This window comes from Larus michahellis, chromosome 3 (assembly GCF_964199755.1).
Source record: "Larus michahellis chromosome 3, bLarMic1.1, whole genome shotgun sequence".
In the NCBI taxonomy this organism is placed as follows: Eukaryota; Metazoa; Chordata; class Aves; order Charadriiformes; family Laridae; genus Larus; species Larus michahellis.
This window is the reverse complement of record NC_133898.1, coordinates 33,610,057-33,633,897: the sequence shown is the minus strand read 5'-3', so window position 1 is coordinate 33,633,897 and position 23,841 is coordinate 33,610,057. Positions and strand designations below refer to the sequence as shown.

Here is a 23,841-nt window from a genome sequence, read left to right as displayed (position 1 = left end):
TATTCGCACCCCGCTCCCAAGTCAGCCACAATCAACAGTACTACATGTTTTAAAAGACTTCTTGAATGTAATTTAGTCAGCTGTTGCTGTCAATTTTTAACAATGTATCAATGGTGCCATAATCTTTTTCACACTGTTTTGTTTTTTAACTGTAACCAATAAGCAGAGAGGTATAACAGCTAGTAAATTTTGTATTTTTAACTCCTATGCTTTCTTTTGATACCATTTTTGGGATTTGTAGAAACACAACATATCAATTATGTGTAAATAAAGACAGAATCAAGAAATCACTCCATTTTAATCTTATGAATACTTTACAACCAACGAGTACAGGATTTTTAAGCAATATAAAAATTACCTAACATCTTTTTGTCTTGTAAACGACGGTAAATCACAGAAGACAATTATGTTATTTATATCCGTTCCTTCTTTTCATTATTGAGTTGTTTCATTATTGTTTTGGAAACAGTTTGTGAATTACCAGAACAATTTTTTTGTTGTTAATAAAATGTCAAATCCTCCAGTTAATGCAAGTTCTCCACTTCAGTGTAAGGCCAAGATTTTTTTCTAATATCTTTATGTATAATATTCTAAGATACAAATGTTATATCAGAAAAATATGTGATGAACAAATATGTTAAAAAATAGCATATAACTTTAAAGAGCTGGAAAAATACCACATTAGTTTGTTTTTCCCATTTTTATGTGCACGTAGGGTTGTTTGTCAGGGAACGTTCTTACGATCTCATCTGCCAAGTGACTGTTCAGCCATTTATTCTCTAACAACAAGTCTTAGCTCTCAAGAGATACCTCTGGCTTTAATCTAGATCTTGTCTTGCGTATTCTCAAAACACTCAGGCCATCTCGTAATAGCGAGGATGCCCATGGACAAAAAGCTGTATCTGGTTTACGGTAGCATTTCACCAGCTTAGGCTGTACGTGAATCAATGATACTTCCACCACTAACCAAATATCTGACAAATTGCCTAGACTGACTTCCTAGCATTTGCATATTTGACAGAAATGTTGCCTTCTGAATCGTGTGCAAAGTTATTACAACATTATACATTGCAAGAAATAATTCCTGTGTTAACCTGTATGATACTGAAACAGAGATAAAGAAAACTTCTGAATTTTAGATCACGTCAAACCTGGTTTTAATTCCACTTTATTCTGCCAGTTTTTGTGGAACTATCCTATTCAAATACATCAAACAATGATGCAAATATATTCTTAAGCTTTGCTTTTGAATTATACATGGAAGGAACTAGGAAAAGATGCCTAGCATAATTTACTATGCAGTTTCATGTTTTGGGTGGGAAATAAATACATGTTTAGGACAGAAGCATTCAAAAATTAATGAAATAATGTGTTATAACTTATAGGTAGAACTGACTAATGCCAGTCTTCGCAGTCAGACCCATCTCTGAATAATCTAGAACTCCTTTCTCCCCACTTCTTAAAACTCTGTGTCAGTACCAAGATACACTGAAATTTGGATTGAATGAATAAACAGCCATTTTTATTAAAAATAGTAACAGGAATGCTTAATAAATATTAATTTTGTAGTTTGATATTGTGTATCTTCAACTGCATCAGATTAAATTGCTAGTACCATGTTAAAATGGTTAAATAATTTTGTGTTAACCTGAAGACACCTATAGCATTTCATCAATCAGTCAAAATCCATTTCTTTCCAGGATTTAGAGGCATTTCTTTTGTATTGTTCAAGTTCCTGAAACAGAAACAGACAGACATATTAATCTAATCTCCTCATTATTAAAAGTGATACCATTCCAACATTGGCCACCTAAACATTTGAAGCATGTACAAACATTTTTCACTGTAGAAAAAAATGTACTACATGTTTTTTAACAAAATTATATTATTTGCCACATTTGTTCTCACCTAAGGAGCTAGAATTTATTTATTTAGGCCTAGATACTTGCTCTCTAGGGTAGAAGAAATTTTGGGTGGTGTCTTAGACATTCAGTTTGAGAAACCAGGCTCCCTATGAACATACAGAAATGTAACACTACCTGTGCTTTAAAAATAGAAAGTAGAATTACCCAACAGAAATTACTGTTTCACACACATGAAGTCTGGCCCTTTCAAGATGCAAAACGGATTGGTAATTCCTTAAGATTACAGAAAAGAAACTAGAATAACAAAGCCTGCTTTCTCTCCTTTTTTTTTTTTTTTTTTTTTTAAGCACAGGACTGAATTGAACTTCTGTAAGTTTATACATCGCCAGTGGTGATAACCTGAGAGAGCTAACAGAGGACCTTAGAAACCCTTGCAGAACACAGGCTTGTCCAGGAAGCAGTAAGCAGATACATATGTTAGGGGAATGCAATGGGTGTAAAGAAATGGACATACCATATCTATTCAATCTACGGTACTGGATATTTGCAGAAATATTATTCATCATTGCTTGAAGTTTTTCAGGAAGTGTATTACTAATGACAATGATGCCCTGCCTTTACTTTTGTTTAGTTTTTCAATTAGTAGTTTAAAATATTCTGTTGTACTGTTTAGTGGATTGAAAAGTTAGCATCTGTGTGTAAAAATAAAATGCAAACCCAATGTGGTAATTAAAAATATGCATCTTCTAGATAGTAATTAGATTATTAAAAGCAGAGGCTCAAATCATGGAGTTATAAAGAAAGCAAATTAGGTATGAAAGATGAGGCAATCTACATTATGCTATACTTGACATCAGCTGAGTACTAGCATGGTAGACAAATGACCTCATTTCAGTCAAATGTGCTGCTGGGAATTTTGAAGCCTATAATAAAAAGTTCTAGCAACATTATCAAACAATAATTTCATCTCCTGAATTTTATGTAGTGGTGCGTACTGTCAGGAATTATTTCTGAAGATTTTTCAGCAAAAATTAATTTAGAAAGCACTATGATTGCTTTTTGTTCAAGAATAAAGTGGCTTTCAATGTATTTGCAGGAAGAGGATCATCTAATGAGGTACTGCTAGATGTAACCATGCACTGGCTTGTAAAAAAAAGTCAGCATATCTTACTTAGATCAGGAAAAGAGGTGGATATAAGCCAGTGATTAGTGTAAATGTAGCAAAGAGCCTCAAAAGCAGGCATGTGTTTTATATGATTGCTATTCTGATTTTAATAGAATGGACTTAACACAGTAAGGGAGGTTTCACTGTAGGTATAATAAAATTCACCCGGTGAATTTAACAGAAGTATTAATTATCAATCCAGATCACAGAGGGAGGAAGAAGAAAACAAAGGGCAGAGCAACAAAGAAATCATCATCTAAAACTTGCATGGAAATAATAAATGGAATTGTGTCTCTCTCAGGAAAATCAGTTCAGCAGCTTTGTCAGCAGTGCAAAATTTTCAGGAAGCACCACAGATTTACGAGCAGTAAGAGGATTTTTAATTAGTGCATATTCTTCATGTTGCTTGCAGGAGTCTAGTTTTACAGTTAAATAACTCATGAGTGACACAGAACATACCAAGTCTAGTCTAAATCTAGTTAAGTTGCATTATTAAATACAACTGTAGTACTACTGAACTGTTCTTTCTCTAAGCCAGTCTTTACTCAGTATTTTCACTCCCTCATTATTAATACAAAGTAATTATGATCTTGGAACATACTGAACTGTTGGAAACTTGCCAACAGTTAAGAATAGAAAGAATACTGTGATATTTTAAGACGCACGTAACCTGATTTATGCTAAGTAAATAACTTCAATTCTAACAACTTTCTCAAAGGTTACAGGAAGGGGTAAAATTAGACAATGAAGTTTTACGCATAAAGACAATGCTGCCTGGGGGTCACGTCTACAGGTGTTGCCTAAATAATTAGCCTTACAGATTGATCATCTGGCTAAACTCTTTCAAGAAAGAGGCAGATAATTTAGCAGAATTTATTTTGCTGTAATTTTAGCTAGGTAGAAGGCAATTACAAACAATACAGAAATGCGAAGTATCAAAAACACAGCATATATTAAAACTGTATAGCTATTCCACTACATGTAGAAGTATAAAACGATAAATATTTATTTCAGAGACATATCTAGGTAGGACTAATGTTTAAACAATGAGAAATGAAAGAAAAAAACCCAAAACAACTCAGGGACTGAATGGGAGGATATTTACAAATAAATAATCTTTAACAAATTCAGTGATTCAGGAGGAAAAATGCTGTCAGGAAAGTACACTTTCTTAGTTTTCATGTAAAAGAGAAAGTAAAATAGATCCCCATAAGTCAGAAATTTAATGGAAAAAGATGTTGCAAATACAACTTAAAGATCGCTCCAGAGACCCTTCTGAAAAAGGGCACCTTCCTGCTCATGATGTCCTATACTGCAAATACATGCAGAATTCTGGAACATACTGTAACTATGCAATCAGCTAAGAGATCCTCTCTCCAAACTGAAAGAAGATCCTATGAAAGAATATATCTCAAAGTATGCCAAAATACTTACGCTAGCATTATGCTTCGTTTTCTGGGTACCAAGTGTAGGGGGCACAGATCAGCTTTACAAAGAATTAACAATTGCAATTTAAACATGCTTTCAATGTGCTCTGAGTGCTTTAAGCTTTATTAGTCCTAGAAGCTTGTCCTAGATGTCTCAACACTAGCATAAAGTGGATTTTTTTAAAAGAATTTTTAACCTTAATGCTTCTGTACTTCTGTGTTTCTATAAAATCTTCATCTGTCAAATGGGGAAGATCACACCTAATCTCATAAAGGGACTGGGAAGAAAGACTTAACTGATGTTTGTGAGGCACTCAGATAAGATAACATTACCACACATTCTCAGAGGAAAAAAAATTAATACTTTTGTGTTCATTGAAGTGTCTGAATGGCAGGTTGAGAAATAAGGTACACAAAGAATAAGGATGATGAAAAGAAATACTGAACAATTGAATTGAGACATCAGCAAAATAGTACATGATCATGTAATTAAAGACAATGCTATAATGCCTACAAACAAGGAGGAAAAATTAAGATTGTAAGAAAAGCCTTGATTGTTGCATTTCCTCAGTTCTGAGGGACTGACAAGACTTTAACTTTCTTTTTCATTAAGTTTCTTACTGAAAGTGCCCTCAATCTGGACCATGGTGAAAATAGCCATGTACTCTGAAATAAGGATTAAAAATCTGAAGCACCAAACTTCAGTAGGAAATTTAATAGCAGTGCCCTAATAATGGTCTTTAAGTTGGTTTAAAAAAAAAAATACCTTTTGTACCCCTTTGGCCATGCTTTCATGTGAAAATGAGAAAGCTTATTCTTGGCAGCTGAGTAAACATCCTAAATAACTATTTCCTCCACAATATGAAGACTAGCACTGCTCCTCCTCTGAAGAAAACAACGGATGCTGGTGCTCTGTTACCCACGGTAAGGTGCCCATCATTCTTCTCTGCCCAGTAACAGTGGTCTGACCAAGGAGGTTCATCACACAATATACAATCTTCTGGTTTGTTGAATGAGACTGAAATTGTCTCCTGAATTTCTGCAATACGGTCACATCAGAGAAGTATGCTGAAAAAATATAGCTCTCATTCTGTTGGCCACCACAGTCCCAGCTGCAGATCTGACACCAAGATGACTTTTAGTTGTGAATGACATGGTTAATTAGCTCAGTCCTATTTTAGGGGAAACAGAGCTAAGCTTCCTTGCGAGATGTTATAGAACCTCCCCTTCTTCTGTTTAAAACTTGCTGAAGTCTTAACAGTTACAGCCCTGTTCATTGAGATCTGCTTCCATTACTTCTTGTTAGCTGATGCCTAACAGCACCAGGCATCTAGCTTTTTTTTTTTTTTGTTTGAGTATGCTTTATGGCATTAGGCTTCACCTAAAACTGGCACCAATCCCTAAAGTAGTACCTTTGTGTAACAAGGACCAGTCAGCGTGAACTTTGGCATTGCGTGACACTGACTTGTTAAGTACCCAGTTGGGAGGCTATCCAATTCTTCGAGCTCAAGGTTAGTTTTATCATTTGCTTCTACGCATGAAGCTGCAGTCAAACGTCCAGATGAAAAAGGTCCAATCACCTGTTTTGAGCATTAGCAATAGAAGGTGTAACAGGTTAGCTGAGACTTGAAACAAACCAAAACCTTCAAAAAGACAGAGCGGTAGAGAGATACCTCTGTGGTAGAGAACACCTGCATGTGCCATCTCACTGCCACAAACATTTAGATGGAACTAAGGAACAAGTCTTTCATGCAATCCTAGGTGCTTACAGACGCAGATAGTATATGTGCAGCGCTAATCAACAATATTATTTTAAAAAATCTCTCTCATTCAAGTTATGGGTGTACTTAAAGTGAAATTAAGGTGACCTAAAACCATCAAAAGCCAAAAAGCTGGCAGAGAATGAAGAGAAATAGATGACAAGTTTGCCATCTTGTTTATGTTTTATGTGGGCTGTATGAACAATTGTAACGTATGTTCAGGTTTAAGGCCTAAGAAATATGCAAAATGAATGTTTTTCTTGACTCTTGAAAGCCCTGCAAAGAGCACAAAATTCCAGTCATTCCCAGAGAGAACCAGCTAGTAAAGAAATACATTAAAAATGTGAATTCCAAAAAGGTCCCAGGTGCTGTATTGTCTCTCCCTCAGAGCGTAACTCCAGAGAATGAAAGAGCAGTAAACAATTGCAGCAGCACTATTTGGTATAAACCTGCACGTTGTATGTCTCTAGGGTAAGAACTAGGAAAAGAATTCTGAAAGGACACAGTTGAAAAAGAGAGATGTGCTCTATCTATCTTGAACAAAGGCACAGTGAGGAAAAGATAGCTTCCAACAGTTTTATAGAGCAAAAAGGTCTAGAAATAAAGCGGGTGGGTCTCATAGTTAACTCTGAAAATATTAAGGAAGCAAAATAATCTGGTCTAAAACAAAAATGCTCTTGTGACAGGGTGCTGATGAGCTGGAGTCTTTTAACTTCTATAGCCAAAAAAGCCTATCAGATAAGTACCAGCTGGCAGCTAGTACATGAGAGGGAGCCAGGTACTTTCTTGTTTCTGTACTTTTTTTTTTTTTAAACTGTTTTCTAATTTTATACTCGAGAATTTAACTTTTTACTCTGCTAGAATGTACAAACTGTAGCTGCAGACAAACCCTTCAACCAAGGTTGCAAAGTTGGAATTGATTTAATTAAACTTTGTATTGCCCCAGTTATCTATAAATCTATTGCAGTATTGTTAAGCACTCTGACCAAGACTAAGTCAGTCAGGTATGCTCGTTCTTCTATCAGAGTCACTGACAGGGGCTATATTTTGTTTCTGTTGCTGCGTTTTGTGTTTATTTTTCCTTTAAAGCTTATCTTTAAGATAAACAACCAAACTGGTTATCACCTAGAGTCCAAAGTGACATAATTAACCGAAAGTAACCGAGAAAAATGATAACGTGCACTTAAATGATATTAAAATATACACTGTCATCATACAAAACTTTCACATTGCCTTATGTCACATGATTTCAATAGCAACATGTTGCATATTAAACATCTTAATATACTGTTCCTCCTACACAATAGATACCATGAGACTCCATAAAGAATATCAGACTTACGACGCATTTATTAAAAATAGGATTTTTGTGCCACTTTCCATGTAACCGGGAAATCCAAAGACACTTCAAGAATCACTGCAACTACAGAGTTCTTTTATTTTAGATGTATATTGCTATCTTGGTGCATTTCAAATTGAATTAAATTCTTGGAGTATAAAACATTTTGATAATGTGCAAATAATCTTGTAATAATTGAACTTCACGATAGAGAAGTTTAGGAAATAGCTGCAGATAACAAAAGTAATTTTCTCTTTAATGCTTAAATTACTTGTAGTAGTCCAACTAAAAGAAGCTACGCTGGTTTGCAATGCCCTTGAACAGATTAAGATTCTAAAAGCTTGTCTTTTTTGTTTAAAAACAGAAAATTAATAATTTCTTGTATGATTTAAGCATGATATAATCAATGCATACCGTTTTTTCTTTTGCAAGACATAAGTATTATCTAAAAATAACAAACCTAGTACACCATCTAGTTACTTTGAGATATATAGATACACTGAGTGTGAGATTACATTATAAATTCCAAAAGCAACGTGCTTTACAAATTTTAATGATTTCTAAGACTGTTCTTGATGTAACAGCAATTCAGAACTGATGCCTACATTAACAGGATATTACAGGTAATGTGCAAGTTCAAAGACTGCAGGGGATTCTTGAAATTGCTTTATTCTTTTACGTTATTAACGTGTTTCTTTGGATCGGGTAACTACAGGTTTACTGCCTTATGCAATCTAACTAAAGTCTACAAAAATGCGATAGTAGTAATAATCTAATCCTTTGGCTTTCTTTTACAAGCACGCAAAAAGATGAAATTTGCCATGGTATTTTAGGGTTAGTTGAGATTAACTACAGTGCAATTCAATAAAACTGCCTTTCATCTTAAGAGTGGCTGGCTGTAAAAGCATGGGATTGGGACAATCCATCATCTTAAAGCACTGTTAGAAAAACCTCTTTTAACTACAGTAACTTGGTCCACAAGGAAGTTAAATGGTGTACAAATAGCCCACATATAAGCTGTGAGAATAGAGCAGAATGTTTCTCAGTCATTCTAGCAAAGAATTTTCCACATGTGAAACAACAGACTCTATATGAAAGAGTTTCCAGAATAAGTATGTGATATACCTCTTCCAAACAAAGAAAAATACACTATAATCTTGGATCAATTTTAACAGACCCGTGCCTACGATATTGATGAAGACTATATACAGTATTTCTACTCACGTGACGTTATACACTGCTATCTATAAGGCAATGTTCTAACCTTTGTCTCGTTTGCCACGGAATTTTTCTGTAAAATTAATTCACCACAAGTGTAGGGAAGTGCAGAAACACTTCAAAATTAATACAAAAAAATAAGAGACCCTTTCCCCACTAAGGCTCTTTCCTGGAATTCAGGGGTTAAGCCAAATATCACTATGTGGAATAATTCTGTTTGGTCTCTTTAAGATAAAACATACAGAGCCTGCACACTCGAGTCAGAAATGTTACCATCTCAGTACCCTTCCAGTTCAAATAAGAAGTTTTGAATGAGGAAGACAAAAAAAAGTGAACGCCCCCACCCCAAGCCTTGACGCTGCTTCCTAAGCTTTCTGCTAGTCAACACCCAAATGAGAGTAGAGGGTGCAGAAATGAAGAAATTACTGCCAAGAAAGCTCCACAGCTTTGCTTAAGTATTATTTTAGTGAAATAATTCTAGGAGAGAGCTAGAGAGAAAATTATTCATTTCTAAAAAAACTAGAGAGCCAAAACTTTGAGATCTAACAATGCTCTACCAGCTTAGTGTCTAGCAATGGGAAAAAAACACCAAAACAAAAAAACACCAAAACAATCAACCAACTACTGAGCTGAAAAATAAAGTTTAAGTTATTTAAAGGCAAAAAGGGGACTACGGGTATGTTCTACAATTAATTCAGCAATGCTGGTGGTTCTGGAACACCTGACTATGAACAGCAATTGGAGAAGAACAACACACCTGGTTTTTCTGAGCTCTCATGACATCGACTTCGTACTCAGCGTATTGTAAATCCTGTGCAGGGTCCTTGGTATCGTGTAAATCACAAAAACTCTAAAAGAAGACAGGACAAAACCCCAAATGATGAAATTTATCTTCTGTTCTTTTAACAAGAAAATGCCATGCTGTAGATCTAATGTAAGCATTTGCTTTTAATACAAGCAAATATTATAAAAACAAATATTAAAATCCTGCATTTAAGGAACAATTTTGTGCTATAGGACACAGATTAGATAAAAAAACACCTTAGACTGGTAAAATGATGAGAAAGTGATAGTGCAGTTAGATCTTAAATGAAAAGAAAATATTCTTATTTGGTAGTTTATTATTCTCTCCTCAAAATAAAAATAGCCTTTGTGGCCCATGACATTTGGGCATAGTTAAGGTTGTTCTTGCTAGAGCATTTCATACTCAAGACTAGAAATCAGTTCCGATTACCAGAAGCATTACTTCAATAGCTGAGAAATTGCTTACTATCTTTTTGCCAAATACCTGAAATGTCATTTACTAACCTTGAGGGAACTATAAGTTTAATTCCAAAGAAGCAAATATATTCATACAAAGAAACAATATCAAATAAAGAATCTATTTTTAAATGTTGTCCCGCATATTTCTCCTTACTCATAAAAAATGGAAAGCAGAAAATAGAAAGAATGCAATTATGTAAATGATGGAATACAATAAATCAGTGTTATTAGATGAGGCAGTGGAAAAAAAATTCACAATGCATAAAACCAGCTTTAAAGTTTAAAGCATATTTTGGAACCAAAACAGAAGACTGGAAATCTACTTGGCAAATCTTCTTTAATTAGACTGGTATTTTAGAACACCGCTGGATCTTGCAAGATGAGAAATGTAGTCATTTCTCCAGCTGTTTCAGGGGGAGTTCGGGAGTTATTGGGTGGGGAGTGGAGGAGGGAATGTTTGTTTATTGTGTTTTAAAAGGCTACGAGCAAAAATAACGTGGAAAAAAAACATGAAAAAAAGTTTCTGAAAACTAAAGTTTAGTCTTTATCATGTTGGGGCATACTGTACCGAGAGCAGCATCTCAGTGATAATTTATTCTGGTCACAAGCCACCTGGAATAGTTTGTAGGCTTTGATATGTATCGGTGAAAGGGTGAATTCAGACTCCTTCTCTCTAAGAATGGAGATCCACAGACTCTAGGTTTGTGCATCATAATTTAAGGCACAGTTTCATAGCCTTGACTGACTTCCTTGCCTGCCCAGGTACGCCGTAGGGCAAGGAATGGACAGAGATAAAGAACCGTGATACAGTCCAGTACATAAGGGGAAAGCAGCAGCTTGTATTTGCTCAGATCAAATAGAAAAGAATTTTGATTTCCTAACAGCAGCAATTACTTTTATTGAAAAGAAGTATTTGGGGGGGTTGACTCTCGGGACCAGAAACTTCTGAGATATGTACAAAATTTATCAAGTACCAAGGGATCAAGGGAGTCTAATTACCTCGCAAATCCAAACACTTCCTATAGCAAAATGACAGATTTTTGGCAAGGAACACACTCGCCTTATTTAAAACCTCATGCCCTAGGAGAACAAGGATCAACAGCTTGCTGCAGCCACGAAGGGCTCTCCTCTTGGAACATCACTGTCATTTGGTTTAGGCATTCGGGGATATGTCACCTTATAAAATTCCAAATGGGTTGAGTACAGCTTGTCTCTCAATATAATGAAAGGCAATGGTATAACTTTGGAAAAAACAGAGGGCCACATCAGTACTTTCATTATTACTAAATGTAGGAAGATGACTGAAGATGCAGAAGCTAATAACCAAAGCACCGCTACGTACAAATCTGTATCTTTTAAAAACGTATGATTTAAAGAGGTTGGAAGACACAGGACTGCTGAGTGAGACTGAAATTCCTGTCACTGGACTTGAAAGACAAAAATTAGTAGTGATATTACTACTGTTCTGTGGGAAAAGAAGCTGTGCAGCAGATGTGTCAATACCTACCTTGGGAGGAAATGTTTTCTCAAATACTTTCTTCCACAGTTCCAACGGTGTGTTTGCATGCATCTTTCCAATGTCACTATCAGAGGCAGGTGGTGGTCCTAAGGATTACAGCACAGCACAAAGTAATACTAGTATGTTGTCATGACAACATAAATTATCAAATAATTTCAGATAATGATCCATCTAATTTAATGTTTTACCTTCTACAGGTAAGCTGCAACAAGTTTCAAAGAACACTGATCTCCTACCATGAAACGGGCTGAGTGGTATTGTATATTATTTTTTCTTTTAGATCTAAACTTGTTGGTACTTTACTATTTGAAGAAGACACGATACTTGATGCACTACCTAACAAAAACTGCACAAGTAATTCTCAATAATATAAATACTGAATCGTAATTCTAAACTTTCTAAGCCATTTCATTCAATAATCCGTTAAAACTGATGCTGATGTGCTGTAATTTCACTTTATATTTGATTTGCTTAAAATTTTTTTCTTTTTCAAAAACAATTAAGCAACAAACACGATGAACAGGAAATGTCCTAACCTATTTGGCTGAGCGAATCCAGGCCTGCTGGTATAAACAGAGGTTTGCTGTGATCCACTGATACAGACTTGCTAAACAAAAAAAAGAAAATGTATCAAATGAGCATTTAGCAATCAACGAAAAATGACATTATTCTAGCCAAGATTAGACTCTTCCTGGGCTTTGCATACAAATACAGGTAAATAAAAATATACTCAATTCTAGTGGTGACCATGTTTCTAATCCATCAGTTTTGGCATCAAAAACAAGGAGTTATCACTTGTGCAGAGATAGGCAGCTGAGACACAGGAGTAAAATTCCATGAAAAGAATCTTTCAGAGATCATATTTAAGGAAAAAAAAAAGTTTTGGTAATTAAAATATTTTTTATTAAGTACTTTTAGATTCTAGGCAAGACATTTAATAGTAATTATGTTACCTTTTATCATAGCCAAATGCCAGGTGATTAATAACAGCACGGGCTTTCAGGAGGAGAGCCTCAGATTTACTGGTAAACTAAATGAATCAGAAAACAAAAAATATGTTTTGATCTTCCATCATAGAATTATTACATTATGTCATCTACATAGAGGATTTCAGATAGAGCCTGGCTAATTCCTGACCTCAGTAAATTTGGTATATGTTCACTGAATTTACTAGAATAAAAATCTCACCCTCCCTTTCCAAAACGTGAATGTATTTGTCACTGAATATATAGATCAAGAAAGATTAGATGAAAAATAGCAAAAATAAAGGTTAAAGAATAAATTTTAAAATATTGATTCACAACTTCTGAAGCATGCCCTTTAAGAGACAATTTTTTTTCCCAAGACTCATGAGTTATTAAGATTTTAAAATACATTAAAAATTATCCAGAATACCATAAACATTTAGAAATGTAATGAATAACTAAAATGGTTCACAATGGCTCACACATCATAAAAGCAGCTTGATAGTGGCAGAACAAGTACAGATTTATCAGAAAGCAGCTCCCAGAATATCTTCTCAAACAACATCCTTATTCCTGTCTAAGGGCTTTTGTAACCTAACAGATTCGTGGCTTTGAGAAAGAAGTCAGATCCCTACTGTGGGAAACAAAGTTTCTCCCACTCATTTCAATGGGAATCTGGATTTAGTTTCTGCTGATACTGGGAATTATGTAGTTTGTTTGTTCACAAAGTATATCCATCCACCCATCCATCCCCTGCAAATACCCGTAACCTGCTTGACAGATTAGCTCATGAAGTGTAAAACCAATTCAATCCCATTTTCTCTTGGAGTTTTACATTTCAATTTTTTAAAATATTGTTTTGTAACACAAATATTGTTCATCTTCTCTATCGTTAGTTAGAAGGTGAATATACATACCACTAATGATGCTCCATAATAATGTGAAACAAATCGAAGTGTCTTGCTTATAATTTTCCTCATTTCAGAGTCAAACTCCTGAAAAAGTTGACATTGGAACATATACATAAGAAATAAAAAACAAAATATTACAGCTAGAACTTTTCATTTTTAGTATAAACTGCAATGCACTTAGGCGACAATATATATGAGACTTTCAGCTGTCAGCATAATTATATCTTAAGATAGAATCAGTAACAGCCTACTCTGAAAAGAAATGTCACAATTTCCCTTTGTTTCTTTTTTATAGTGGGAGCCTAATTCAGGCAAGATGTTAGTCCAGAAAAAGTTTCTTAATTGGGAATATGTATTCAATTTTCAATTAATTTGTTTCACTTTGTTTTAAATTTTTCGAAGTAGAAGTATTGCCTACCAGAAGAACATGGTTTTTCTTTTCTTGTTTCTTTTCATGAAGATATTTAACTTGCAGTAAACCTTTGGGTATATTCTAATATTTTATTCTAATATATTTTGGGTAAATTCTAATACCTGCAATATGTGAAAGGTGCACAAAAATACCTTTTCATAAATGATTCTTTAATATAAGATCATACAGATGGCCTTGCCTGGATAAAGTGGCTGAAAACCTCATCCCAGTGAAGCCTGCAGGAGTCTGTCCATAGATTCCAATGGAATTATTGCTTATATATTATTCTGTGCTTATTACATGAGAGTCACAGATTTTTAAAGAGGTCATGGCTCAGCATAAAGCCTCAGTATGAAAGAAGGCACAGTACCTTATTAATAACGAATTAAGTAACTCAAAGAATCAGCCAAGTATCTATGCACTGTGTAGTCATCCAGAGAAGCACAGGCTGCCAGCTGCAGCTAAAAATTAAACATACTGTTCTAGTTTCTAATGATCAAGTGCTGCTTGAAAACTAAGTATGCGTTTGTTTGGATTTTTAATGTCCTGGGGGAGAATCCAGCAGTACTATGACATTTCTTTCCTCTCCTCTCTAAAAGATGCAATTACTCACTTGTCTCTAAAAACATAAGTAATACTTTAAAAAAAAAAAAAGTTGCAGACTGAAATGATACTGTTCATGCCGCCACAACTAGCAAAAAATCTGGCCAGCTGACCTGAGAGATGCCCCTGTTTCACTGCCATAAACTTACAGCTGCTGTCAGAATGCACACCTGGAGCTGGATTTCTCTCATTATAAAAGGAAGTCATCAACATGTTTTCTTGCTTCCCTCTCTGGTCTGCAGCAACTTATATCTCAACACTTCACAAGTACAGCACAAAAATCATCAGTTTGGGAGTATGTTGTGAAGGAATGACAGTACACCTTTCATAATATTGTTGGGTGAAAGATTTTTTGTGGTAGAAAGCTGACTGGACGTACTTTCGTTCAAATTATTAGTATTCTATTACCAAGATTTTAGTATATAGAACCTTTACCAGGTATCTTTTAATTATTAAAAAAATAAATTAAGTATTACTTACATGAAAAATATCATACTTGCTTCCAATTATCAACAAGGGTATTGGAAAAGGGTCAACTAACTCATAATCCTATTAAAGAGATATATGACAGTTAAGCAGTGTAAACAAACTGTGGAAAATCGCAACTGTTAAGACAACTGAAAGCGGTTAAAATTAATTCACAGAAGATGAGGTCTATTTTTTTAAAACCTTATGTTAGATGAATAGATTTAACGCAATAGCCATACCATATTCCACAATTTTCTCATTTTCTTCATAAATGGTCAGGAAGTAATCCCTCTGAGCAGTCAGAACACCTACTGGCATAAAAGGGCTCTTACACTATATACTCCAGCTCCAACATTAAATGGGAAGGGAAGAGAGGAAAACCCCCATACAGTCACAGAACAATTGCCAGACTGGATTAGTAGAACTGGCTCTTTGACACATTCCTGCTCCTTGCATCATATCCAAAGTAATGCAGAAAAAAGCTCAAGAAAATTAAGCTGGATGATTTGCTTGTGTTACCTATTTGTCTTCCCCACATCACATTTTCCAAACTGTTAAAAATTATTTAATGTGATTTTCAAATGTTTGATATCAGCAGCAAGAGGAAACGTCACCTAACAACCATGAAAATACAAATCAATACCAATGGATGAAAACAGCTATAGGGATGTAGATTTAACAGTTAAATAGTTATCTTCTGATAAAAGTTTTAATATGTAGATTATAATAATTCTCAAGTTATCTGGAAAGCTTTCCTGTAGTCCATATGAAATGAGACAATCCCCTCATGTGCTCATGCAATTAGTCAAGCTGCTTTGGCTGCAGCAGAGTGGAAACGAGATGTGTTGTAGCAGAGGTTAACCTAACTGTTCCCTTCGAAAACTGGTTATTTCACATACAGGTTAAATGACAGTCAGTCAGACAGACAGGAAGGAGTGCACATACTGAAAATCCTCTACTTTGAGAGGCAAAATAATGGCTTCATTCATACACTGTCAAGGCAAAAGCTTTGAGCAAAATTATCATAACTTAACAGTGGATGTTAAAAATTACATTTAGTTTCTTAACTAAGAAAAAATTAACTTGGGATAACATCAGAAACGTTTAAACTGGCATACTGAACCCTATTAATCTTTTGACTATGGAATTATTTATTTTTTTTACTATGGACTCCTATAGGTGCATCCAGCCTTTTTAAACAAGGTCTGCAATTGATATGCTTTATCATCATAGCCAATAATCCTTTATCCAGGCCAATGGAATATATCTAATCCTTAAAAAAACCTCTAAGAACCTCATCAGTTCCCGTTTATCATAAAAATATGTTTAGCTATAAAAAGGCAAATAAAATTTGCGTAAACCGTCATTTACTTTGACTATAAAGATAGTATTTCCTCCCACAAAATTGACATAATTTTTTCTTGAACGATGAGGAAAGTTTAAAGGGAACCGAGCAGTAACATAACATTTTGCTTGCAAGTGAAGGCTGTATAGAAATTCTAGTTTAGAAGGTATAATTGTGTTCCCTATAGGGCAAGTACAAGTTGTCTCTTCTTAAGAGCTAATGGCATTATTCTTTTTACTTACTGAAAAAGAGGTTGCAGTTTTCTGATATGTAAGCCTCTATATGTAAACTTGACACTGTGGTCATGATTTATTGCCGAGAGTGCTTGTAGGCATTTTCTTTTTGTGAATTACCTTCTCTATAAGTAAAAACTGAAATCATAATACAGCCCATAATCCAATCCATAAAGCCTATGCTCTAAATCTACTGAGTGGTGCATGTGTTGCTTTCTCAAAAATTTGAAAAGTTACTTTTCAATTTTGAGCTATCTAAGCATTTGCTGTATGGCAGCATTTTACAGAAGTTTCAGTAACTAGATTTATGTGCCGAGTCTTTGAATTGTTGAATACTTATTTATGCATTATATACACACAACATTTGCAGAGGTTTAATGCACAATGACTTTTCATTTCTATTGCGCATAATCTAGTTTAGCTTTTCGAGAGATTTAGTTAGCAATTATGTTTAAAGGACTGATGTTAACATTTCTGAAACTTTATAATTTAATTAGTTGTCAGATTATCAAAAGGCATTGAGTTTGTGATAGACATTTAAATAAATGCAAAGTATATAGTCATGTTGATGGCTGTTATAACTATATTCTTTGCTTAAATTTGTACCTTCAGCTAGTCTTTTGCTAGATGACTTTTGTACATTCTAGTTTTCATCTTCATTTTAAAAAGATGAGGGGGGAAAAAAGCAAACTGCTACTCTAAAACTATTTCTTTTGATTGGTGTAACATGCCATAACAATCACATTAGATATCTAACAAAAAGATATAAGAAACCTTCTTTCCTTGTTTCTGCTCTTATTGAATTTTTATTAAATTGCTATAATTTTCCAGTGAACAGGTTCATCTACATCAAATGGATTTTCAGTCATGCATAAAAATCTAAAAGAGTTGTTTAAGATTTTCAAAAGCATTATCTTTAACTGTATAAAGGCCCGTGACATCTGGAGAAAATATTAGAAGTAACTTACTGGATGATCCCTCTGCAGATTGTTCCGCATCCTCTGTTTAATTTCAGTAGCTACTTCGGGATTTGTCTTTTCTAGTTTGGTTAAAATTTTGTTCACGTGGTTCCTGGTGACCTGCAGAAGTTTCTCCATAGTAGTCCAGAGTTCGTTAGGTTTGGACAAATCCAATACAAGGACTACAGCAAATGACCTATTAAAAAGGCATTATTTGGTCAAATATTTAGCACGTGAGACAGTTAACATTTTCATATACAGGTTTCATACCTGTAGTACAAACAGTGAAAGCAACAAATGTGAAAATACAAATGCTAAGAGAGAATTAAATGCGCCAACAAAGGGAGATGGCTCTTTTAAGGATACTATGAGCTCTCAAGAAATCTTTTGATCGTTTCTTGCTCAGAACTATTATGTTGGCAACTTTCCATCAGAATTTTTAGGGGATTTTATGTATCAAATTTTGTTTCTGGAGACTTTGTTTCAAAGCAGTAAAATACGCAAATATCCTGAGCCCATTTAGCTCCTTCTTCCTGTATGACTGGGGACTTCTACTCTCATGTATCCCTGCCATCTCCTAACTCTGCAATCCCAGATGAAGCAATGTTAGCAAACGATTAGAATCTTTCCTAACCATTAATGTATTAGAAAGTTCTATACTTCCATTATTCTTTTGTAATATGAAATGGAAAAAACTGATTAAGGGCAATATTCTGTGCCACGGAATTAGCTGGAACCTCAAATAAGCATATGAGAAAGTCTTCTGAAAGATGAACGGAAAAAGTCAGAGTACTCACGACATACTTAGCAATTACCAGGCAGATTATGATGAGAAATGTTTACATATAAGCCCCTCTCCTCTGAAAACCCTGCCTTCCAAAACTCTAACTGCCTTAAAGTGCAACTGTAAACAACAACATCGCAAATGCAGCCATTTAAATGGATGCCATCATCCTTTCACATTCCATCCTGACTTGAAAAAGGGGATTCCAGACCAGAGTGGTATTAGAAAGACGACAAAGCAAAGTAAATGTCCAATTTCATTTTAAAATGCTGTGGGGAAAAAGAAGATCTGGTGAAACGTCTCTCCGTGAAACTAGATATGGTTCATGGAACTTTTAAATAAGCAAATTGCTTGACTACAGACAGATGAGAAAAAACAGTGAAAAGCACTTACATTTAAGTTGAAATGGTAGAATTTTTTACTAGTATGTTAAAATATTGCCTTATGAACACAAGTGATTAGAGAACAATGTTGCTATCCCATCAAAGAATCTTAAAATCATCCACATCAGAAGATTCCTTATCAGTAAAAAGGGAAGAAAAGACTGATGGAGGTAGAGCTCAATTAAGTTCATTCAGGCAATAGTTGAAAAACAATAGTTGATTTTTCCCCCAAGCTCTTCGAGAAACAAAAAGCTTCACGTGCCAGAAGTGGGGATTTTTCCTTCTTAGTCTCTCACAGTAGCAAATGCACACGATAAAAATTGTATCCCTCCTTTTTTTTTTTTTTTTTTTTTTTTTTAACAGCATCATAATACAAACAGTATCTTTTGATCCTTTTTTCCCCCCTTCCACTTTCAACTCCATCTTCCCTAACCAGAAAAAACATAAAATGCATCCCCCATCACCTTCTAATTTCTTCATTCAACTTCTCTTCATGCATTTTTCTTCCTATGCTATTCCATCACTTTAACGGATTTTTCTCACTACATTCTCTTAATTCTCTCTAAAATCCTGTTTCCTTTTGTCTTCAAATCATTTCAGTAGTTTTAGTCCCTCTTAGAAACATCATCTCTTTTGTATGGTCACTTCACCTCCCAAAATCCAGAGATTCTTTTTTCACCGTGTTTTGCCTTGTTTTTCATCCTAAAATACTGCCCCTCACAGAGCTAGCATCTGTGTTTGCACACAGAAGTAGGAAGCCAGATTTTATTTTGCATGTGCCCTGAAGTTGCTTTTTCTGCTCTTTCACTGAGCATAAAGATACTAAGTCTTCTCTTTTTCTGTATTTCTTGTTCTATCTGCTTAAGGCCAACCCATTTCCTTCACATTACTGCTCTCTCTTGTTGTTGGAGATTGCTAAGAACTTGGCTTGTTACGAAAGAACAGTGAAAAGGAAGGTCAAAGCAGAGTATGTGTAGTATTACCATGATTTTTAGAAAAATTCGTAAGTGTTCTATCATACATATTGAAAGAGTTTCACACAATAAAAGGTCTAGAGATTTACGTATGTGTGAAGGAAAGCTGAAATTAACTTTGGAATTGTAATATCAATCACTTACCTTATGTTGTTGCTAGTGATTGGTATTCGAATCAGTTCCAGTAATGAGGTTCCACCACCTAGTTCCCAAAAATGAGCTATATCTTTAGGCTGTAAAAGAGTTTCTTTATGTTAGAAATATGTGCTTCCATGCAACACCAAGAAAGATCTTCATCTGGCTTTTCATGAAAGTGACTTAGAACAAGAGTACATACTATTTCATTAGTATGTTCTAAAAACCAAAACCAAACAACTTCCCCCCCGTTCAAGAAATCCCATACAACACTTAGGAAAGACTCTTAGCATGCTTATGACTCTTGATAAATGACTAGAGTAAAGTATAAAAGTCAGGAAGCAGCACGATTAATGATAAACATAAAAAAAAATAATTATAAACATAAAAAAAATCAGGTTCTCGTTGTTTATTGCAGCTCAAGACTAATGCTTTTTGAGAAGTTTGGAAAAGTAATGAATCTCTACTTTTGCATTTAGTTTCTGGGAAAAGTTTTAAGTGATTTTTATCTTTCAGACAGAGGCAGATTTTCCACTCTCTGCTTCAGTAATAGAAACAGCAATTACCTACAGCAACGCTTACTGCTGCTGGGCAGTGTTGCGCTGAGATGGGAATGGGTTCAATATTTCTGTTAACACAATCTGCAGGGCAAAATTAAGCGATATGGACACGTAACCCAAAAATTTAATTATGACTTAATATCCTCTAAGATGACTGCTTCTCTCATAAAAATGGTTGTAAAATATCTTCATTGGTTTGTACTCATTTTGTATTTTAAAGACAAAGTTAAAGGCATGCATCCTATATTACTCAAACACGACTAACAAGGTAGGTTTTAGAAATGACTCTGACTGCTCTGTGTTACACTTTGGTCCCTTATCTACGGCATTTTAGTGAGAGGGAAAAACATATTACAGATTAAAATACAAAATTATGCTAGCTAATTTTAATAAAGTGATATTCAAAAAACCCTTTAAGTTTCACAAACAATAAGCTAAAGACCCTAAGGTTCTTATACATAAAAATAAAACACTTACTTATTTTGTTTGTGTGTGTGAGTATATATATATAAAAAGATATAGTAAACTATACTTTCTGGATACTCACTGTATTGTGTCTTCTTGCCCTTCTTCCAAAAGTATATTCCAAGGCTAATGTTGGCTTTGGAATCTCTTCCCTATGTTAAGGAAAAATAACTTCATTTTGTCAAGACCCTCTAAATAAAGAAAGTTAATGCCACAGTTACTAAATTATATTTATCAGTCAGTTTAGAATTTGGCTTAGAAAAAGCAGCACAGAGAGGATGCTTTAAGACAACAGGTCTCAGTTGCTAAAGACAGAAGGAACAGCACCAGTCTGAACACAGGGCCGTTGAAGCTCTCTAATACCGCAGAAGAAGGACTGAAGGGGTCAGATTACAGGTAGTAATGAAGGGAAATAAGTTTATCCATAAGTGATCAACCAGTCACAGAAGACAATATCTGTATACATTTATTATGAATTATCACACAATATAATTATATTATGTATGTAAAATCCTAATCCACGGTTGAAAACTACTTTTAAAACATACCTCTCAAGACACCTCAGTATAATAGTGGTCTTTCCCTGGAAATCAAAACCAAAGAATAACCCTACTGTAATGTCATTAAAGCATAGAAGTTGTATCACTAAATTAAACTCGCTCGTTTAACATTCCAATAATAAAGTACCGGAAAAGTGTAAACTCATGTAATTGTTTGTAGCCTTATAGTGGAAACTTAACTGCCAACTTTCTGTCAGAATCAGGTTGCACTACCATTATTATAATTATAAACTAATAGAGGTGATAAATGCGTTAATAGGAATAGTGTGCTTAAATTTAGACATTAGTGATCAACCTGGCCAGCTCTGTTAAACTGCCTAACAGTTTTTAATTATTAATAATACAATTATTTAATGTTTGGTTTCCACTGGAATTAAATTATTACTGATGAGATGGAAATAAAAAGAATGCTGAAAATACAAATAAACATACAGAAAAATATGTCTTTACACTGTTGAAATTCAGACATTGAGTAGCATGCCACACTGAAGGGGCTAGCACTTCAACAATTTACTCCTGTGTCCTTTCCTTTCTTAAAATCAGTGAATTTCAGGTAAATCTGAAATTGTGTAAAGTCACTGTATTTTCTCTGAAAAAAGTATTTTTAAAATTGCTGATCAGAGGTTGTACATATACCAATCCTTCTAAATTAAAAATTGTATTCTTAAAAATATTACTCACTTGGTCAAAAAGGCAAACATTTCCTTATTTACTTTTCAAATAAATGCTAACAGAAGAAAAATATGAACATACTAACGACCCACCTTATGGGACAATGAGGTAAAACCTTGGACATATAGAATCATAAGCCTGCAATCACTGATAACCCATGTTCAAATCTGTCTGACACAGATACAGACACAATTCATAGCAGGATGCCAAGGCCTCTATTTACGACAATCCTGGTATCAATCAATGCAGTTAGATTGGATTGTTACCAGTTTACACGGGGAAATTTGACATGTCAAAGAATTAAAGAAGATAGATAGCATTATTTCTGGCAGTTACTTTTAGAAAAATTAATGAAGCCAAACCTCAAAGAATTAGCACATCATCGATAACAATGGTTGAAGTTTTGGCTCTCCAAACCATAAACTTGAACTTCTGAATTGTAATAATGTCTAATTGGTCCACACTCTGTGTAATGCACACTCTCTGCAGAATCACAACATGACGCATTTTGTCTTTAGAAGAATTAAGTGAGACACATACTTATCAGATATTTTCCCTGACACGAACTACGGTCAAAAAAATCACAGAATCATACAGGATTTAACTTTACCCCATTTTTGTTTCCCATAAATAATACTGATTTTTCCCAAACTTCCACACGCTTGCCATCGTCGTCAGGCTTTTCTCTCTTCTCCACTTCAGCTATAGCAAGGTCCCATAAAGTATCACTAGTTAGAAAAAACAAAGGTTGTCAATTAGAGAAAAAGATTGGACAGTAGACCATAATTCATGAAGATATGTAAAGGGATAAATGAAGGGTATTGTGCTTTATTGTATTATTGTTATTATGATTTCACGTCACCTGCCCTCTGCTTGTCAAAGTAACTACTTTTAACAAAACCAGGTTAAGTAAAATTCCCCAGGTAACCTCTACAGGCATTCGTGGCACAGCCCTGTGGCGGCAGGCTTTGTTTTGAGTACATTTAGGGCACATTTAAAAGGTTTTGTAACGATTAAGGCTTTTCGCAGCACCCTGCAGCCCAGCCTGGCAGTCCCTGGAGCCGGGAGCTCCCGGACGCCGGCCCCGGAGGGGCCAGTCCGGGCTCAGTGGGCCCGGGAGGGCTCAGGACCCGCCCCCGGCTTCCCGGGGGTGTCACTGCTCGGGGCAACGGGGCATCCCCTTCTCGGGCTCTCTCGGAGCCACCTGCGGCCTCCCCCTTTTCTATGGGGTCCCTAAGGGGAGCGACCGCCTTCTCGCACCAAGGGCCAGGCGTGCCCCGATCCTGCCCCCGGCCCCGCTCGCTTTTGGGGCGAAACAGCCCCTTATACACCTCCCTCCCTTCCTCCTCTAGGCTCTCCTTCCCGGCTGCTGTCTCCTTCCTCACACAGCAGCGGAGGCGAGACGGGAGGCTACCAAGCCCCCCGCGCCGAGCCCGAGCAGGGGCTCCCTGTTACCTGGCCTTGGGCATCGCTGCTCTTCAGGGCCCCGGCCTGGCTCCCCGTCGCCATGGGGACGGCGCAGGGCACGCTGGGAGCTGTAGTTTCGGAGGGGGACGGGCACGGAAATGGACGGAGGCCGCTTCCCAGTGGGCCCGTCCCGCGGCTTCGCCCCGCCTTCCAGCCCGGCGCTGGCCGTGGGGTGGCGACCTTGTGTTCGCCTCAGCCCTTCTTCCTGCGTGGTAGCAGTGCGGCGGAGGGCGGGAGTTTCTCTGGCGATTGTTCGCGCTGCGGCGGGCTCTGCCGCCTCGGGGGCCGCGGCCGCCGCGCCCCTGAGGTGAGTGAAGGGCCGCAGCGGTTCCGCCGAGGGTCCTCCGGGGGCGCCGGAGTTGTTTGTGGGACCCGCAGGAGCTTCTGTT

At 35.9% G+C, this 23,841-nt stretch overlaps 1 protein-coding gene and 1 long non-coding RNA gene across 6 annotated transcripts in view; one reads left to right on the top strand and one right to left on the bottom strand.

Annotated features, from left to right (window-relative positions):
• Positions 1-279: 279 nt before the first annotated feature.
• Positions 280-23,636, bottom strand: DYNC2LI1 (dynein cytoplasmic 2 light intermediate chain 1). Of its 5 annotated transcripts, none has more exons than XM_074579583.1 (14): positions 23,441-23,636; positions 22,596-22,713; positions 21,302-21,336; positions 20,836-20,905; positions 19,738-19,826; positions 17,462-17,648; positions 14,928-14,996; positions 13,439-13,516; positions 12,510-12,586; positions 12,093-12,163; positions 11,545-11,642; positions 9,532-9,624; positions 5,870-6,037; positions 280-1,735 (listed from the first exon to the last, which is right to left on the bottom strand). In XM_074579583.1, exons 1-14 carry the CDS (start codon positions 23,452-23,454, stop codon positions 1,676-1,678), a joined length of 1,227 nt encoding a protein of 408 aa, XP_074435684.1. In that variant the 5' UTR covers positions 23,455-23,636; the 3' UTR covers positions 280-1,675. The 5 variants fall into 5 exon arrangements, with proteins under 5 accessions (XP_074435684.1, XP_074435685.1, XP_074435687.1 ...); XM_074579584.1 differs by having other exon boundaries at positions 5,923-6,037; XM_074579586.1 differs by lacking the exon at positions 5,870-6,037.
• Positions 23,536-23,841, top strand: part of LOC141740628 (uncharacterized) — a 59,655-nt gene continuing 59,349 nt past the window's right edge. Inside the window, exon 1 of the long non-coding RNA XR_012586102.1 lies at positions 23,536-23,759. This is a non-coding gene — a long non-coding RNA (uncharacterized LOC141740628). The remainder of the gene's footprint in view (positions 23,760-23,841) is intronic.

Coding starts and splice junctions, on each gene's coding strand:
- DYNC2LI1 (XM_074579583.1), bottom strand. Junction 20,906..21,301: donor ATACTGAGGTGTCTTGAGAG/GTATGTTTTAAA, acceptor TCCTTAACATAG/GGAAGAGATTCCAAAGCCAA. Junction 1,736..5,869: donor CTGGTCCTTGTTACACAAAG/GTACTACTTTAG, acceptor TTTCTGTTTCAG/GAACTTGAACAATACAAAAG.